This window comes from Schistocerca americana, chromosome 8 (assembly GCF_021461395.2).
Source record: "Schistocerca americana isolate TAMUIC-IGC-003095 chromosome 8, iqSchAmer2.1, whole genome shotgun sequence".
Lineage (NCBI taxonomy): Eukaryota > Metazoa > Arthropoda > Insecta > Orthoptera > Acrididae > Schistocerca > Schistocerca americana.
The window spans coordinates 218,125,024-218,145,998 of record NC_060126.1 but is presented as its reverse complement, the minus strand read 5'-3'; the positions used below and the strand labels follow the sequence as shown (position 1 = coordinate 218,145,998).

The window sequence follows — 20,975 nt, the reverse complement described above, 5'->3', positions numbered from 1 at the left end:
GAATATGCTGTAAACAGCTACATTAAACCCCTGTCCTTTCCACCCGCTCTCTCTAGTCTGTATCCGGAAGGTCAAAGAAATGCCCAGAAAAACAGCTGCCACAACTTCATGAGAGTTTTCTAGCTACTAATTATTTTACATACAGAATATGTCAGAACATCAAAGCTCTTAATCAAGATGGATGTCCCAACAACTCATATATCAAATTCTCCAGGTTTCCCATTTCCTGTAGCACTTTTGTGTACTTTGCATCATCCTGATGGAATGTAATTCTCCCCCCTCCCCCCCTTTTGCACTCAATATCTCTTAGGTATTTTTATCCAGTTGGTCCCGAAGAGCTAAGTAGTATTTGACAGTTGCTGTAATATCTCATATTATTATTGTTCCAGTTTTTCTACGCTACATTATTTGTTTCATTTTAGAGGTCTTCCACATCATTATTTTTTTTTTTATTTCCCCATGTATTTAGCTTTAAATTGAGAGGAAGGGCAACTGGGACACATTTAGTAATGCAGAAAATAGAAAGGGTGAAGTTAGTAACAACTAATTCTCTTCCCTCACGAACTACAAATTAATTCTGTTAAAAAAAAAAAAAAAAAAAAAAAATCACAAATTTCTCTTGATAAACATAAATAAAACTGCTCACATGCAGAGAAAACCTCGCATGCAGAGAAAACAATTACTCTTACCTCCAAACTGTCACTTCCATCAGCTTCTCTGTCAATTATATCAAATATTTCCTCCTGTAATTTGTCTCCTTGACTGTACCCTGATGCCCAGTTATTGCCTGCACCTCCTCCATGCTTTGATAAGTAAATGTTCTCTGGATTGTATAACTGAAAGACGAAAATTACATCTGCTACCAAATATGATGGAATTACAATATTAACACTGTGTGCTAAGCAATAAAATTATTCCAACAAACATTATTAATTATACAGCTCACAGTTTCACCCTCAGCATTGACTCTGATGTACCAGTCACTAGTGTTGCCACGCAAATCTATTACCTGTAAGTGACTACAACAATTATAAAAGCAGATGAAAGGCCTTTATTCACATACAGCAATTAAAAAAATGAGTGCACTGCCAAAAAGAATGAGAACCTTGGATTACTGAAAATGAGAATCAGATATCAGGATAAAAAAAGGATTTGTATGAAAGATGTAACCAAAAGTGGGAAAAAGGTCACACCTTACATGGGGACAAAAACAGATGAACAGGATATGTGGGAAGGGAGCAAAACAACTTCTTATATTCTTCTAGATTGCAGATTTTCGTATTTTTCCAGAAATGAAGTTGCTTTCTTTGGCCTTCATAACTGAACTTTCATTTCTTGACTTTGTAACATAAACTTTAACAGAAAAATTCACAGCACACATTTATGAAACACTAAACAACACTAAAGACAGTTAATTTGCAAAAACAGACTGATTATTGTTCTGTACCATCTAGCTTGAGTATTAGAATGCGGATGTTACAAACCATCACACTAATTTTTCCAAAAAGTACACACCTTTGCATATGGAGAATTCATTATTGTATGAATGACCCTTGGCTCCAAATCCAGTAACACTGCACGTGGAATGTAATGCTCATCATCGGCCTAAACAAAATTTGGAGAAAGAAATTAATTTTGTTGAGTGTGCTTCATATAAAAAGGAAGAAAAAAACATCCTTGATAAAAGAAACAAGCATGGCAAAACAATGACACACTATTAACTATAACGTAGGTATAACAAAAACTTTTGATTGTTACAAGTTACTTCAAATGATAATGCTCAATACTATGTGGGATATAATGAAGAAGAGGAACGCCATCTGGGAAACATCTTATGTTTATTCAGATTACAAGTTTCAACCATAGTTACATGTCATCATCAGATTCAGATCTAATAGAAGAGGAGAAAATCGTATGGTAGGTGATCATAATGTGACATGAAAATAAAGGTTAGTTATAAAGCCCATGACATTTTTTTTTTATAATCAGTACATGTAAATTGCTAAAAACAATTTAGCAGATGATATATCATGTGAAAGATTGAGAGACAAACCAACAAACCTTTGAATGTGACGTTGCCATGTTCATTTTGAAAACTGTTCACAGGGGAGCCATCAAGTGTAGTGGCTGGAAATGGCAGCAAAGCAAGCCAAGACAGCCATATGATATGCAGTTACTTGATTGGTAGTGCTACATGTGGTCCAAAGGAAGTATTAGTATCACAGTGTAATCAACTAATGGTCAAAAAGCCTGGCTGTCACTCGTTGAACCTGAGTTTGGTTATGGCGCCGGCCGCGGTGGTCTAGCAGTTCTAGGCGCTCAGTCCGGAGCTGCGTGACTGCTACGGTCGCAGGTTCGAATCCTGCCTCGGGCACGGGTGTGTGTGATGTCCTTAGGTTAGTTAGGTTTACGTAGTTCTAAGTTCTAGGGGACTGATGACCATAGATGTTAAGTCCCATAGTGCTCAGAGCCATTTTTTTGGTTATGGCATTTGGCAAAGTTTTTTATGTTCCTTCACAGTAGGTGCCAACGGCCTTTCAGTGGTAGCTTCTCTTGTCTTGAGTACAACAATGATGCATGTTATTTGTTGTCCTTACGAGAACTATTGAAGTACAAGTCAAAAACAAATGTATCAAAAAATTCACAAAAATTTTAAACAACACTGATCTAAATTATTTTAAAATCATTTGTTTTGTAAGGGAGAGGGAACATGATTATGCTGAAAGTAAGCGATTTTAGATCAAAATTTTATCCTTTATGAAACTTAGATTTCAAATGTAGAAGAGAGTAACTAACTGAAAATTACTCAATTCTTTGGTGCAAACAAAACTGGTAATGAGACACTGGTAATCATAAACCCTTTTTTTCCAAATTAAGCACTGAAACAAAGTGCCAAGCTCAACAACAATTCCTATGTCCTTTTATTTGGGAACCCTAAAATTCACTATTACTTGCAATTTCAGAAACAATCAGGTCCAAATTAACTTGCCGAAGTGAAGTTCGGCTGTACGCATAAAACTAGTCATAGAAGTAGCAGTCAGAATGGGAAAGCAGATGTGGCAATCATTAAGATGCAATTTAGTAATAGAAATAAATGTTTAACGAGTTCATAAACATTAGCCTCTAAGTAAAATTACAAATATGTTGAGAAAAATAAGTTCAACTATTCCATTTAATGGGTCTGGATAAAATGTTGAAATTGTGTCAGACATTATTTATTAAAATTCAGCTGGATGAGTATAATGATCCAAGAGAGAGAAGCAGACATGAAACTAACGACCTTCTAATTCACAGGATAAGCATAGAATACGGTTTTCTAAACCAAAAGTATGGCTTTTTTCCATAATTTAAGGAAAATAAAACTCAATAATGTCAGTCGGCTGTGGGTTCGTAACGACAGATGCCAGATGATGGTAATCATCTCTCACTGCCTTACTGCAATTAGAATTTAACTTGAGAAAAGGATTATTTTAGAAGTGTTGGATTTCACGTTTTTTGAGTGTATGTACTTTTAGAGCTTTTATACCTTAAGTCTATAGTTGAATTCTTTTATCTTGGCGGCTCGCGCATGCCCGCCCAGACGCTGGAGATTGCTGCGTTGCCAGTTGCACACGACGCACGCGCCAATAGGAGCAGCGCCATAGTATAGCATAGTTCGCAAGCTTACGTGTAGGGGGGAGCGCGCAGTTCATAAAGTAAAGCCACCAAGGCCGCATTAACCCTTTCGCTGCTACAAAGACGTGCTCCCTGCACTCCGCGCTGTGGGCGATTTTGTCACTGCACTGCTCGCCTGTGCACACACATTGTGTTCCGACTGCTTTGACACTCTTTATCATTCGATTCCACAAAAACTATTTGGCTCAAAAATTAGATTTTTACCTATCTTCTTGACTGATACCTTCCCCCCATAAATGACTTACTTTTGTTTCGATGTTCAACGCAGTTATAATGCAGCATTAAATATAGTAAACCTTTGCACGAAATTTTGAAGAGTTTGCAGAGGTAAAAGTCCATAGAGTATACTTTCCCTATGGTCGATTTTAGTTGCCACAATGTTGAGAATGAAATCTGGACAAGATACCTATATATTTCATTTAATTTAAGTACCACATAAATGTCGTGTGTAATATTGAGAAATATTCCACCTTTCGCGACTGTAACAAAAGTTTTACTTACACTGGGCACGTTTGGCTTTATTTTAAAGCACTTCAATCAATCAAAAGGAAGTAGACAAAATACATTAAACAAAACTGTGGACTTACAAAAACACTAGGACTTGAATATACCGTCTGTCAGTGAAGTGCTCAGAGCTATGTCAAATATAATTTTGTGTGTGGCACACACAAACAGCATTTATTTGCTAAAACACTGATGAGCCAACACAAACGTAGAATATTGTGCTACCGCAGCACAAAACTACGAAAGGTTACTTGGCAATGGAGGACACAAAATACAGTCCTCTTATGATGCTTCAAAAGAGAGAAACGCGTCTGGTCTAAATAAGTCGCTTATTACAGTTGCAGAAGAGGGATATATTTCAATACCATTGGTAAAACTGCGACTGTGGAACAAAAACAAGAAATAGAACATGAATACCATTGTGTATGTGCCATACCTTTCACCGATGGAAGTGCTTTAAAATAAAGCCAAACGCGCCGTGTGTATATAAAACTTTTATTACAGTCGCGAAAGACGGAATATTTCTCAATATTACATACGACACCTATGTGGTTCTTAAATTAAATGAGATATTGTTATACAGTAAATATTATATGAAATTTAGGTATCTTGTCCACATTTCATTCTCAACATTGTGGCAACTAAAATCGACCATACGGAAAGTATACGCTATGGACTTTTACCTCTGCAAACTCTTCAAAATTTCGTGCAATGGTTTACTACATTTAATGCTGCACATCAAAACAAAATTAAGTCATTTATGGGGGGAAGGTATCAGGCAAGAAGACGTGTAAAAATCAAATTTTTTGGCCAAATAGTTTTTGTGAAATCGAATGATAAGTGTGTCAAAGCAGTGGGAACACCATGTGTCTGCACAGGCGAGAAGTGCAGTGATGACAAAATCGCGCACAGCGCGGAATGCGGGGAGCACGTGTCTGCAGCAGCGAAAAAGTTAATGAAGAGGCAAAGAACCAGAAATTTCATTCAAACGAATAAAATTCGTGAAGTAAGGCACTCCAATATTGTTTTTAAATAAAGAAAATATTAAGCACCAGACAAGGATTGAACTCACAACCCTTCACATGGCAGCCCAACACCTTTACCGTTCCGCTACCTCTGCTCATCGCACAGTAACTCTATAAGGACTGTAACACCTCACGCAACTACTTACAAACATTGTTGGTATGACTATGAATTACTCACGCTTCGTAGAAGTACAATAGGAAATAAACAATTACCGCTGTTCTTTATTACGAAAAAGCAGTTCGTGAGATTGAAACAAACATCTTTCCTTGGTATCGCCTGAATTAGGAGTCTTATTGCTTGTTTGGTTTAATTAATTAATAGAATATGAAGCAATTGGTATAAAGAACGCTTTTTCCAAACTTTCTGTAAAAGAAAGTATGCTATCAAGACATTGCTTTTGTTCTATTACTTTATTTATGACTGAACGTTTCTAAAACAAGACACTCGTCCGTGCTCTGCACTGCTGTCGAGATCTGGCAACGTCGTTCTCTGTTCATTGGCTGACTGTGTTTTGTGACATCAGATGCGCAGAACGAACCTAAACTCGGCCGCCAAGATATACGACGCGCACTTTAGTACCTGTTGCAACAATATGCATATTATTATATTCTTTACAACATATTCTTCCATGTGCTAAAACGAATTTTCCTTCAAACAGAACAACGGAACTATTAGGCTAGGTTTCTAGCGTGTGATGGCGCATTCCTGGATATCCACGGATGTCATAATACTTGACAGGATCAAATATTAGGATACAGCATCTCATATAACTTATGATACCTTCAGTTTGCCACCGTTTTAGATGGATTCAGACTTATTTTTAATGAGTGGTTTGACAGTTTTGTCAATTTTTGTGACAGGCATCATATCACATTTTTGTGACTGATGAAGCAAGAGAAAACTGTGTCTACATCTTCTGTTTATCACCCCATCCCATGCATAAAATGCAGCATCTTATGGGGAATTCATGGCACTACTTAAAATGCACCATCCCCGAGAAGTTTAAAAAGCATTATCTCCAAGAAATAAAAACCTGGTGGGCAGTAACCCTGTCAAGTAGCAACTTTATTTTAGATTACAAGGTTATTTGATAGCAGCAGCATTGAAAATAGCTAAAAACATTCTCTGGAAAACAGGTCTCTTCCAACGTAACAGGCTTGTACTTAGAGACAATGACTTTGCAATACAGCAGTTCAGCATACAAGATGCAACCAATGGAGTAAATGTGCGTCCAAATGATATCTAGCCAGCAACCAAAATAAGCAAGCAACATCAACAGCCACCAGAGCTCTGGTATAAACAGCAGGTTCCAAATCTGTTAATTAGCAAACTTTGTCTCTATGCGGGGAACGTTTGAAACAAATTAAACAGAAGAAAGCCGCATCAGAATCATAGGACATACAAGACAATGTTTTGCTGTTGAAAATGAAAAAGAGAAAAGCTGAGGAAACACAATCTTCCAGTCATTCAGAGTCTGATACAGATTTGATTGAGGACAATGCTTCTAAGATGCAATCTGAAGAAGGTGAATGCATGTTTTGCAGTGGTTCTTTCTCTGAAGAGATATCATAGAGAAATTGGCACAGTGCAAGGAACAATATCCTTGGTGCATGCCCTGACTGCAATTCTTTTGAATAGATTTGTTTGTGCTCTAGTTTTCAAATTTACATGTACTAAGTGTTACATAGCACACATTCAATAAATAGAATTTAAAGGTCAATTATTTCAGATAGATGTCCAATTAACAAACATACAGTTATATCAAAAGCTGTAATATAAAGTGAAGGAATGTGAAGTAAGGAAAGTTTCGCATCAGCAATAAGGCTAGTATGAGGACCACCCATCACTGCCATCAATTACTGCCTCATTTGTTGAAGCATGGAAGCAGTCACCATCTGGAAATATATCTCACCATCTGGAGACACACTCCCATGTATCCAACAGGTCAGATGATCAGGTCGATGTCAGCCTGTTACAAAAACTATTGCTCAGTGATTTGACTTGTGAGAATCAGTTAAGTGGTCCTGCTGGAACTGGATCACTCCACTGGGTTACTGCATCCTCACACTCAGTTCAACTGTGTGTTTTATGATGCACACATACTGATTTGAGGTGAAGTGACCATAATTTCAATGAAGTATCCGTATTCCATCCAATGACATCCGCCCCCAGCATGAGACTGATGTGACCAACAAGTGAATGTTGCACCACATACTGTAGGTCAAAATGTGCTTCCTGTGGCTTTCAGACCATCACCAGAGCCTCATTCGCTGAGCTAAATACCGAGTCATCAGAAAAGATGATGTGCCAGTCACAGTCTACATTAAATTTAGCGAAAGCAAGTTTGTGATCATTAGATATGACCTCTTTATTAGCAGCCACATGGGCTATAAGCCCAGCTGCCCGTAAGCTGTTGCGAACAGTTTGTGAGCATATAGGAAAGTTGGTCTCAGAATGAGTTGAAATGGCGCTTAAAAATGGGTGTTCCATACATGTGTCAACTAACACATTGTCTTGTTCAGGTGTCAACACTGTTCCTGAGCCCAACTCTCAAAGCTGGCAAATTGCCCATCTCGTGCCAACACTATCCCCTTCCGGGCGCAGCAAGGTTGAAGGCTGCACTTGGCTGCTACTTCACACATGCTGAAACCATCATACTGGATGAATGCCAACACACTATCTCTTGTTGTTGTGGTCTTCAGTCCTGAGACTGGTTTGATGCAGCTCTCCATGCTACTCTATCCTGTGCAAGCTTCTTCATCTCCCAGTACCTACTGCAACCTACATCCTTTTGAATCTGCTTAGTGCATTCATCCCTTGGTCTCCCTCTATGATTTTTACCCTCCACACTGCCCTCCCACACTAACTTGGTGATCCCTTGATGCCTCAGAACATGTCCTACCAACCGATCCCTTCTTCTAGTCAAGTTGTGCCACAAACTTCTCTTCTCCGCAATCCTATTCAATACCTCGTCATTAGTTATGTGATCTACCCATCTAATCTTCAGCATTCTTCTGTAGCACCACATTTCGAAAGCTTCTATTCTCTTCTTGTCTAAACTGTTTATTGTCCATGTTTCACTTCCATACACGGCTACACTCCATACAAATACTTTCAGAAATGACTTCCTGACACTTAAATCTATATTCGATGTTAACAAATTTCTCTTCTTCAGAAACGCTTTCCTTGCCATTGCCAGTCTACATTTTATATCCTCTCTACTTCGACCATCATCAGTTATTTTGCTCCCCACATACCAAAACTCCTTCACTACTTTGAGTGTCCCATTTCCTAATCTAATTCCCTCAGCATCACCCGACTTAATTCGACTACATTCCATTATCCTCGTTTTGCTTTTGTTGATGTTCATCTTATATCCCCCTTTCAAGACACTATCCATTCCGTTCAACTGCTCTTCCAAGTCCTTTGCTGTTTCTGACAATTACAATGTCATCAGCAAACCTCAAAGTTTTTATTACTTCTCCATGGATTTTAATACCTCCTCCGAATTTTTCTTTTGTTCCTTTCACTGCTTGCTCAATACAAAGATTGAATAACACCAGGGAAAGGCTACAACCCTGTCTCACTCCCTTCCCAACCACTGCTTCCCTTTCATGTCCCTCGACTCTTATAACTGCCATCTGGTTTCTGTACAAATTGTAAATACCCTTTTGCTCCCTGTATTTTACCCCTGCCACAGTCAGAATTTGAAAGAGAGTATTCCAGTCAACATTGTCAAAAGCTTTCTCTTAAGTCTACAAATGCTAGAAACGTAGGTTTGCCTTTCCTTAATCTAGCTTCTCAGGTAAGTCGTAGGGTCAGTATTGCCTCACGTGTTCCAATATTTCTACGGAATCCAAACTGATCTTCCCCAAGGTCGGGTTCTACTAGTTTTTCCATTCGTCTGTAAAGAATTCGCGTTAGTATGTTGCAGCTGTGGCTCATTAAACTGATTGTTCGGTAATTTTCACATCTGTCAACACCTTCTTTCTTTAGGATTGGAATTATTATATTCTTCTTGAAATCTGAGGGTATTTCACCTGTCTCATACATCTTACTCACCAGATGGTAGAGTTTTGTCAGGACTGGCTCTCCCAAGGCTGTCAGTAGTTCTAATGGAATGTTGTCTACTCCCAGGGCCTTGTTTCGACTGAGATCTTTCAGTGCTCTGTCAAACTCTTCGCGCAGTATCAGATCTCCCATTTCATCTTCATCTACATCCTCTTCCATTTCTATAATATTGTCCTCAAGAACATCGCCCTTGTATAGACCCTCTATATACTCCTTCCACCTTTCTGCTTTCCATTCTTTGCTTAGAACTGAGTTTCCATCAAAGCTCTTGATATTCATGCAAGTGGTTCTCCTTTCACAAAAGGTCTCTTTAATTTTCCTGTAGGCAGTATCTATCTTACCCCTAGTGAGATAAGCCTCTACATCCTTACATTTGTCCTCTAGCCATTCCTGCTTAGCCATTTTGCACTTCCTGTCGATCTCATTTTTGAGACGTTTGTATTCCTTTTTGCCTGCTTCATTTACTGCATTTTTATATTTTCTCCTTCCATCAATTAAATTCAATATTTCTTCTGTTACCCAAGCAGTTCTACTAGCCCTCGTCTGTTTACCTGCTGCCTTCATTACTTCAACCCTCAAAGCTACCCATTCTCTCTCATAGCCTGCATATGCTGAGGCACCCTGACTGCAAATGGCCGTTTGTCATATACTCATCTGTGTCGCAGTATGCTGCCATGTTCGGCATACCTCGACTACACACTTATTACTCTTCTAACATATAGAAGAGAATTTTGAACAGACAAAATCAAGTGTTATAGACTTTATAGTGTGTATATATGCAGTATTCATATGCTATCACAGAAACTCTAAAAGATCTACAGGTAATCATTACCATAAGAAGGGAGCAAATACACTGCTAAAAGTTACACGTGGTGCTGGCTGCCACCACTGCCCGTGTGTGTTGTGTTCCCAATGGTGCAAGCTGTACACAGCCAAAGTTAATTGAGGGTATCAAGACATGTAGGCAGTTTTGTTTTGCCGAATGTACCTACTGATCTAGTGGAGAACTGAACATCCCTTAGTCAATAATTTGGAAAATCCTTCGTTAGCGATTAAGATTGAAGCCACACAAATCACAGCTCCTGCAAGCCATAAGCCATGACAGCAAATCATACCACCTACACTGATATGTAGAACTATATTGAAAATGACAACTTTGCAAGCAAATTAATCCACAAAGGCTTTTTTTTTCATGTTTCGGGAAATGTCAACTGTCAACTGACAAAACACACACACACACACACACACACACACACACACACACACACACACACAAGCACAGAAAATCCACATGCAACTGTAACACATCTGTGATTCCAAGGAAGTTAAAATGCCCTGCACTGTGTCCAAGAAGACAGTCTATGGACCCCCCTCCTTCACTGAGAACTGTAAATACTATCCCCTATCTCAACATGCTGCAATTGTGGCTCAGGCCACAACATGAAACTGAGAGGGGGGGGGGGTGCACATTTCAACTTTCAGCATGCTCCTCCACATCTCCACAATTGTGTATGATATAACCTGAATGCTGTAGACAGGTAGTGTTGCGACCACTGACTTGAAGTTACTCGAGTTGCCACCACAATCACCAGACCTGATGCCTTTCTTGGGGGGTTACATCAAGGACAGTGTGTATGTTCCACCTCTACCCCAGAACCTCAAAGACGTGCAACACTGAATCACATCAGTTTTGACAAAGTATCAATGCACAGAACATTCATAAACACTTTCAGAGTTTGTCTGTCACATACACATTGGATGAATGCCAACACACTATCTCTTGTTGTTGTGGTCTTCAGTCCTGAGACTGGTTTGATGCAGCTCTCCATGCTACTCTATCCTGTGCAAGCTTCTTCATCTCCCAGTACCTACTGCAACCTACATCCTTTTGAATCTGCTTAGTGCATTCATCCCTTGGTCTCCCTCTATGATTTTTACCCTCCACACTGCCCTCCCACACTAACTTGGTGATCCCTTGATGCCTCTGAACATGTCCTACCAACCGATCCCTTCTTCTAGTCAAGTTGTGCCACAAACTTCTCTTCTCCGCAATCCTATTCAATACCTCGTCATTAGTTATGTGATCTACCCATCTAATCTTCAGCATTCTTCTGTAGCACCACATTTCGAAAGCTTCTATTCTCTTCTTGTCTAAACTGTTTATTGTCCATGTTTCACTTCCATACACGGCTACACTCCATACAAATACTTTCAGAAATGACTTCCTGACACTTAAGTCTATATTCGATGTTAACAAATTTCTCTTCTTCAGAAACGCTTTCCTTGCCATTGCCAGTCTACATTTTATATCCTCTCTACTTCGACCATCATCAGTTATTTTGCTCCCCACATACCAAAACTCCTTCACTACTTTGAGTGTCCCATTTCCTAATCTAATTCCCTCAGTATCACCCGACTTAATTCGACTACATTCCATTATCCTCGTTTTGCTTTTGTTGATGTTCATCTTATATCCCCCTTTCAAGACACTATCCATTCCGTTCAACTGCTCTTCCAAGTCCTTTGCTGTTTCTGACAATTACAATGTCATCAGCAAACCTCAAAGTTTTTATTACTTCTCCATGGATTTTAATACCTCCTCCGAATTTTTCTTTTGTTCCTTTCACTGCTTGCTCAATACAAAGATTGAATAACACCAGGGAAAGGCTACAACCCTGTCTCACTCCCTTCCCAACCACTGCTTCCCTTTCATGTCCCTCGACTCTTATAACTGCCATCTGGTTTCTGTACAAATTGTAAATACCCTTTTGCTCCCTGTATTTTACCCCTGCCACAGTCAGAATTTGAAAGAGAGTATTCCAGTCAACATTGTCAAAAGCTTTCTCTTAAGTCTACAAATGCTAGAAACGTAGGTTTGCCTTTCCTTAATCTAGCTTCTCAGGTAAGTCGTAGGGTCAGTATTGCCTCACGTGTTCCAATATTTCTACGGAATCCAAACTGATCTTCCCCAAGGTCGGGTTCTACTAGTTTTTCCATTCGTCTGTAAAGAATTCGCGTTAGTATGTTGCAGCTGTGGCTCATTAAACTGATTGTTCGGTAATTTTCACATCTGTCAACACCTTCTTTCTTTAGGATTGGAATTATTATATTCTTCTTGAAATCTGAGGGTATTTCACCTGTCTCATACATCTTACTCACCAGATGGTAGAGTTTTGTCAGGACTGGCTCTCCCAAGGCTGTCAGTAGTTCTAATGGAATGTTGTCTACTCCCAGGGCCTTGTTTCGACTGAGATCTTTCAGTGCTCTGTCAAACTCTTCGCGCAGTATCAGATCTCCCATTTCATCTTCATCTACATCCTCTTCCATTTCTATAATATTGTCCTCAAGAACATCGCCCTTGTATAGACCCTCTATATACTCCTTCCACCTTTCTGCTTTCCATTCTTTGCTTAGAACTGAGTTTCCATCAAAGCTCTTGATATTCATGCAAGTGGTTCTCCTTTCACAAAAGGTCTCTTTAATTTTCCTGTAGGCAGTATCTATCTTACCCCTAGTGAGATAAGCCTCTACATCCTTACATTTGTCCTCTAGCCATTCCTGCTTAGCCATTTTGCACTTCCTGTCGATCTCATTTTTGAGACGTTTGTATTCCTTTTTGCCTGCTTCATTTACTGCATTTTTATATTTTCTCCTTCCATCAATTAAATTCAATATTTCTTCTGTTACCCAAGCAGTTCTACTAGCCCTCGTCTGTTTACCTGCTGCCTTCATTACTTCAACCCTCAAAGCTACCCATTCTCTCTCATAGCCTGCATATGCTGAGGCACCCTGACTGCAAATGGCCGTTTGTCATATACTCATCTGTGTCGCAGTATGCTGCCATGTTCGGCATACCTCGACTACACACTTATTACTCTTCTAACATATAGAAGAGAATTTTGAACAGACAAAATCAAGTGTTATAGACTTTATAGTGTGTATATATGCAGTATTCATATGCTATCACAGAAACTCTAAAAGATCTACAGGTAATCATTACCATAAGAAGGGAGCAAATACACTGCTAAAAGTTACACGTGGTGCTGGCTGCCACCACTGCCCGTGTGTGTTGTGTTCCCAATGGTGCAAGCTGTACACAGCCAAAGTTAATTGAGGGTATCAAGACATGTAGGCAGTTTTGTTTTGCCGAATGTACCTACTGATCTAGTGGAGAACTGAACATCCCTTAGTCAATAATTTGGAAAATCCTTCGTTAGCGATTAAGATTGAAGCCACACAAATCACAGCTCCTGCAAGCCATAAGCCATGACAGCAAATCATACCACCTACACTGATATGTAGAACTATATTGAAAATGACAACTTTGCAAGCAAATTAATCCACAAAGGCTTTTTTTTTTCATGTTTCGGGAAATGTCAACTGTCAACTGACAAAACACACACACACACACACACACACACACACACACACACACACACACACACACAAGCACAGAAAATCCACATGCAACTGTGTAACACATCTGTGATTCCAAGGAAGTTAAAATGCCCTGCACTGTGTCCAAGAAGACAGTCTATGGACCCCCCTCCTTCACTGAGAACTGTAAATACTATCCCCTATCTCAACAGGCTGCAATTGTGGCTCAGGCCACAACATGAAACTGAGAGGGGGGGGGGTTGCACATTTCAACTTTCAGCATGCTCCTCCACATCTCCACAATTGTGTATGATATAACCTGAATGCTGTAGACAGGTAGTGTTGCGACCACTGACTTGAAGTTACTCGAGTTGCCACCACAATCACCAGACCTGATGCCTTTCTTGGGGGGTTACATCAAGGACAGTGTGTATGTTCCACCTCTACCCCAGAACCTCAAAGACGTGCAACACTGAATCACATCAGTTTTGACAAAGTATCAATGCACAGAACATTCATAAACACTTTCAGAGTTTGTCTGTCACATACTGTTACATTTATTGTGCTTTTCGGGCCATCTGTCTACACTGCTTCTTTTAAATGTTTCATGGACTTTATAACAATACTATGAAAGGAAAGTGGCTAATCACCATAGAGTGGAGATGCTGAGTTGCAGATAGGCACAACAAAAAGACTGTCACAAATAGGCTTTCAGCCAGCAAGGCCTTCATCGAAAGTCTCAGGCAACTGAAGCCACACTGTTGTTACATTCCACCCTGGATTGTTTGAGCATGGACTTCATAATTACATTATACATACAATGACAGTATTGAATAAAAAAGTTTACAGAACAAGTGCAGTAACACAACTGTCTTTACTTATTCTTCTTTAAATCTTAAATCTGTTATACCTACCACTATTCAAAGCTGTTATTTATCTCGTAGCTAGAGAAGGAGCAAAATAAAATTAAATAGTGGTGTGCTCCCTAAGGAGTGAAACCAAAATATAATACTAAATTAATAGTGAACTACCATGTGAGTATATTCTATTGAGGACATATACAAACCGTTAAATTTTAAGTAGAAAAGAGATAGTCTAGATTGCAAGATCCTGACAAGGGAACCTCCCCATCGCACCCCCGTCAGATTTAGTTTCAAGTTGGCACAGTCGATAGGCCTTGAAAAACTGAACACAGATCAATCGAGAAAACAGGAAGAAATTGTGTGGAACTATGAAAAAAAATAAGCAAAATATATAAACTGAGTAGTCCATGTGCAAGATATGCAACATCAAGGACACGTGTGAGCTCAGGAGCGCCGTGGTCCCGTGGTTAGCGTCAGGAGCTGCGGAGTGAGAGGTCCTTGGTTCAAGCCTTCCCTCGAGCAACAAGTTTAATTTTTTTATTTTCAGACAATTATCAAAGTTCAGGCACTCACACATAATCAACTTCGGTCTCCAAAATTCCAGGACATGTTCAGATTTGCTTGGACATATGCAGGACTTGACGGTCTACACAAGGAAAAATTAGAAAACGTTAGAAACCGTTAAAAACATATGCTTTGACAGAGCACAGGGAAAACTATGCGACTGTGAAACTGTTGCATTCATTTGTTGCAGTTTATGTGACACACTCTTACGTTTTCATTCCTTTTTTGGGAGTGATTATCACACGCACAAGAAAACCTAAATCGGGCAAGGTAAAACCCATTCGCCAAGTGTACAAGTTAGGTGGGTCGACAACATATTCCTGTCATGTGACGCACATGCCGTTACCAGTGTCGTATAGAATATATCAGACGTGTTTTCCTGTGGAGGAATCGGTTGACCTATGACCTTGCGATCAAATGTTTTCGATTCCCATTGGAGAGGCACGCCCTTTCGTCTACTAATCGCACGGTTTTGCGGTGCGGTCGCAAAACACAGACACTAAACTTATTACAGTGAACAGAAACGTCAATGAACGAACGGACAGATCATAACTTTGCGAAAATAAATTTTCCAGTCGATGGAAGACTTGAACCAAGGACCTCATGTTCCGCAGCTACTCACGCTAACCACAGGACCACGGCACTCCTGAGCTCAGAGTATCCTTAATGTTGCCTATCTTGCGCAACGACTACTCAGTTTGTATATTTTGCTTATTTTTTTCGTAGTTCCACACAACTTCTTCCTGTTTTCTCAATTGATCTGTGTTCAGTTTTTCAAGGCCTATCCACTGTGCCAACTTATAACTAAATGTGAGGGGGGTGCGATGGGGAGGTTCCCTTGTGAGAGGTTGTTACCAACTTCACATTATATCAGAGAATACAGAAATGACATTCATTTTCAGGTTCCAGAGTTAAACATTACCCTAGAAATTTAATGCTGTTTGCATTATCAATTATTCACAGAAAAACAAGACAAAGTTAATCACTATGAAAGCAAAATTACTGTTTGTTATGAGAATATCATCATAAAACCACACATCATAAACCAATAACGTAAGTTCTAATAAAAAAAGTTAGAGCCCTCGAACCACATTATGTTACCATTCACAACATAATGACGAATGGCTGATGAAAATATCATTATCAGTGCTTCAAGCACTGATACCTAACAAGTGTTTTACAGAAGTTGGAAGGACGCTGCAACAACATTTTCGAAGTGTAATACCTAGAAGGATACATGTCTAAAAGAACTCCATGCAATACTTTTAATACATAACAATAAAAAGATTAATATTATAGAACTGTAATGACCTCTTGATTCCAAAACCTAACAGCAGCATAATATGGCACAAATTACTATTAGAAAACCACAACATCAAGATATTACTTTTTCCTGAATAATAATGACACTGCAGTTAGATCAAATTACTTTCCAGCAGTTAAATCATACTGCTTCCTTTTATGTTACCAATAGCTTCAAATAAACTGTTTTGCCATAGCTATTCTATTTGGAGTGGACAAGTATAATAAAAATGCTGCCCACATTTAAAGCATGAGGACTATGGAAGTGCATCGCATTGGGGCCAGCTGCGGGTGGTTACATCAGGGGCTACTTACTGATCTAGGAAGTAATGTCTCTGCAATGTTGGGGCAGTTAGCACATATCCCGGCCCAGTAGGAAGGTCAGAGTCTTAATACCAGCAACTCAGTAGAAACGCACAGCCGCTGTGGCTCTGTTGTGGCTTACATGACGGCAATTGATGCCTCGGCAAAACAGGGATGAGCCAAGCCCATATAAACACTACTTATCTGTAGACAGATGTATGCAGTCTGATAGCTGCCAGCTTTGAGTAGAGATCTACACCAGTCTTCAAGTCAGCATGAGTCAAGCTGCCACCACTGGACTTCCAGTAGGCTCACTTCTAGTCACTACCAGTCTCCTATCCTAGTGGGTTACAGTGTGTGTGTGTGTGTGTGTGTGTGTGTGTGTGTGTGTGTGTTTGAGGTTTACGGGCGCTAAACAGCGTGGTCATCAGGGCCCAAATGCATAAAAACAGGAACAGAGGCAGTGAAGGGACTAAGACAGACAGCAAACAAGGAGAACGGCTAAAAGACACAGACCTGACGCAGTTCCACATTCTCACAGACAGAAGCAAAACAAGAGGAGAAGAAACGCACAAAAAAAGGAAAGGAAACACAAGGAAGAGAGAACAGAAACCGAAGGGGAAGAAGGAGGTAATAGTGACTGGCGGACCTCTTACCTAAAATCTGGGTGAGCCAGTCACCCAGCAGCACATTAAAACCCTCTCCCTAAAATCCGAGGCAACAAATTGGACAGGACAAAACCGTAAGACCTTAACCACAGTCGTTGCGTCGTCTTGCAAAATAGAGGGCAAATCCGGTGGCAAGGAAACCACCGCCCTCTGGTCAGAGAATAAAAGACAGTCAAGTAAAATGTGACTGACAGTAATCTGGACGCCACAAGCACTGCAGATTGGGGGGTCCTCCCGCCGGAGTAAAAAACCATGTGTTAAGGGACTGTGCCCGATGCGGAGGCGAGTGAGGAGAACCTCATCCCGCCTGCATGACTGGTAGGACGTACGCCATGGCCGTGTGGTGGCCTTGACCAGACGCAGCTTATTGTCACCGACTGCCAGCCACTCCTCTTCCCATTGACGCATAACACGAAAACACAAAAGGGAGGTAACAGCATGGAGGGGGACAGCACATTCAACAACGTGAGGGAGGGAACATGCATCTTTGACAGCCACATCCGCCAGTTCATTTCCCCTAATACCCACGTGCCCCGGCACCCAGCAGAAAAAAACCTCCTTCCCCTGCCGTTGCAGGTGGAGTAGGGCATCATGGATGTTCTGGACGACCGTATCCGCTGGGTACAAGTGTTGCATGGTCTGAAGGGCACTCAGGGAGTCAGAACAGATGAGGAACTTAAGACTGGGAACACATCTCATCTGCTCCAAAGCCCGCAAGATCGCAAACAATTTGGCATCAAAGATGGTAAACGCCGCAGGAAGTCTTAACTTGACGACGCGATCAGGGAAAACAACAGCACAACCAACAGAGTCCCCCTGTTAAGAGCCATCCGTAAATACTGGTACATGGTCGGGATGCTGGTGTAAAATATCGGAAAATAAGGAGGTAAAAACAAACGCAGGAGTGCAGCTCCTCCGGTACTCCGACAAGTCTAAAAGGACGCTGGGCCTCTGGAGCAACCAGGGAGGCAGGCGGGTAAAACCTTGTCGTTGGGGGGGCCACATGCTCCACACCAAGGGACTCAAGCAAATGCTTGGCACGAATCCCACATGGTCTCGTTGTCCTGGGACGACTGGAAAAAGAGACGTTCCATAGGCGGTCGGGCAATGCTAGGGTACGCAGGGGAGGTAGGACAGGCAAGGCATTGACACACCCGTCGCACCATGAGTAGTTTCCGCCGGATGACGAGCAGCGGTTCCCCTGCCTCAGCACACAGGCTGGGGATGGGACTGGTACGGAAGGCACCAGTGGTCAGCCTGATACCCTCATGGTGTACTGCGTCAAGAATCTTCAGATACGAAGGCCTTGCTGACCCATATACGGTGCAACCATAGTCAAGACGCGATCGGACGAAAGCCCTATAAAACTGCAGCAGACGCGCCCGATCTGCTCCCCAGGACCGATGGCTCAGACACTTCAAAATATTCAGTGCCTTCAGGGCCCGCACCTTGAGGTCTTTAAGGTGAGGCAACCACGACAACTTGGAATCAAAAGTGATGCCCAGGAACCTCACAGTGTCTCTAAAAGGAAGAATGGTGTCCCTCAGACGCAATTCAGGGGAGGTAAAAAGACGTCGAGAACGATTAAAATGAACACACACACATTTGTCTGCAGAAAAGGTAAAACCCGTCTGCGCAGTCCATGCCTCTAATCGCTTTATCGTAAGCTGCAACTGCCGACTAGCAGTGAAAAGACTAGAGGAAGAACAGAAAACAGCAAAATCGTCCACAAACAAGGAGCATTGGGCAGGACTCCGGATAGTGGACGCGATACTGTTAATGGCGACGGCAAAGAGGGTGACACTTAAAACGCTTCCCTGAGGAACACCATTCTACTGCACGTACAAATCAGAAAAAACAGTCCCAACCCGATATCGAAAGAGGCGGTGGGAAAGAAAGGACCGAATGAAGGTGGGGAGACGGCAACGAAAGCCCCACTGATGGAGTTGATTGAGGATAAGGCAGCGCCAAGTAGTGTCATACGCCTTATTAATATCAAAGAATACACCTAGACAATGCTGGGTAGGTAGGAAGGCCTGCTGGATGGCCGCCTCAAGCAGGGTCAAGTTGTCTATAGTGGAACGACATCTCTGAAAGCCACACTGAGAGGGGCTAAGGAGCTGCCTGGTCTCGAGCAGCCAAACCAGGCGACGGTTGACCATGCGTTCCAACGTCTTCCCGACACAGCTCGTCAAAGCAATACTCCGATAACTACTGGGATGCGTTTGGTCCTTCCCCGGTTTGAGGAGGGGAATCAAAATCGCCTCCCTCCACGAGTCAGGGTACGTGCCGGATAACCATATCATATTAAAACAATTCAGGAGAACTTCCTTGGAAGGCAGTAACAAGTGCTGCAGTATGCTGTACCGGATTTGATCATGCCCAGGCGCAGTATCATGAGCCACAGACAGCGCAGAATCCAGTTCCCACATTGTGAAGGGGCAATTGTAGAGTTCAGAATTTGGAAACCGGAAGTCCAAGTGACCCCTTCGATGGCAGTGCGGTAGCGGCAGAAATCTGGATCACAGTTAACAGTGGTGGTAGATGCCGCAAAATGCATGGCCAGTGTCTGGGCAATGTCTCTCGGCGCCATGAGAAGACTTCCCTGATGCAGCAATGCCGTGACAGGTAGCTGGCAGAGTTTCCCGGAAATCCTCCTGATGGCTTCCCATACTTTCGTAGAACTAGTGGAGCGGGAGATGGAGTTCAAGAACGATTGCCATGACCGTCGTTTGCTCTCTTTAATCACTCGCCGCGCTTTGGCCCTTGCCACCCGAAAGGCCGCAAGATTGTCAGCTGAGGGATGGCACTTGAAGCGGCGCAGAGCTGCACGGCGGGCTCGGATGGCTGAGCGGCACTCAGTGGTCCACCAAGGACGCCTCTTGGAAAGACCGGATGATCGTGGGATTGACAATTCAGCAGCATGGGAGATCACGGCTGTAACATGGTCTACCCATTCGTGGACGCTGGCACGGTGTTCCAAAACAGCCAGTTGGCTGAAAAGTGGCCAGTCAGCTCTGCAGAGGTGCCACCAGGGCGGCACTGGTAATGCCATAGCCTCATCCAGGAGGCGAATCCAAAGGGGGAAGTGGTCACTAGAATGGAGGTCAGCAGCAACCTCCCACAGGGCAGAATCCGCGAGTGCTGGAGAGCAAAAGGAAAGGTCAATAGCTGATAACGACCCAGAAGCAGTACAGAAATGAGTGGGAGCACCAGAGTTGAGGATGCACAGTTCTTCAGACATCATGAGGTTTTCCAGAATGAGACCCCTGGGGCAAGTAGTCGAAGAGCCCCATAAGACATTATAAGCATTGAAGTCCCCCAGAAGAAGAAAGGGGCGGGGGAGTTGGCTAATAAGGTCTGTGAGAGCCTCAGAGTCTAGCGCATCCTTAGGTGGTAAGTAAAGTGAACAGACTGTGAGCCTCCGACCCACAAGAAGGTCAACTGCAACTACTTGCAAGTCTGTAACGAGAGGGAGCTCAGATGAGGGGTGCATGTCACGGACAAAAACCGCAACACCACCCTTTGCCCTTTCCCCTGTCAGATCATCTTTCCGATATACGGTATAGCCCCGTAAAGAAGGAGCATCAGTGGCCCGAAAATGTGTCTCCTGGAGACATAA

General features: G+C 41.9%; 1 protein-coding gene across 3 annotated transcripts in view; it reads right to left on the bottom strand.

The window, feature by feature from the left end:
* LOC124544726 (tubulin gamma-1 chain) overlaps positions 1 to 20,975 on the bottom strand; it is a 76,861-nt gene that overhangs the window by 43,337 nt on the left and 12,549 nt on the right. For 2 of the 3 annotated variants that reach the window (XM_047123376.1, XM_047123375.1), the window contains 2 exons: positions 1,516 to 1,605; positions 690 to 836 (listed from right to left, as the gene is read on the bottom strand). In XM_047123376.1, coding sequence (XP_046979332.1) covers positions 690 to 836; positions 1,516 to 1,605 — 237 coding nt within the window. Of the gene's footprint in view, positions 1 to 689; positions 837 to 1,515; positions 1,606 to 16,697; positions 16,807 to 20,975 lie in introns of those variants that run through there. The other variant, XM_047123377.1, reaches the window with a different exon arrangement.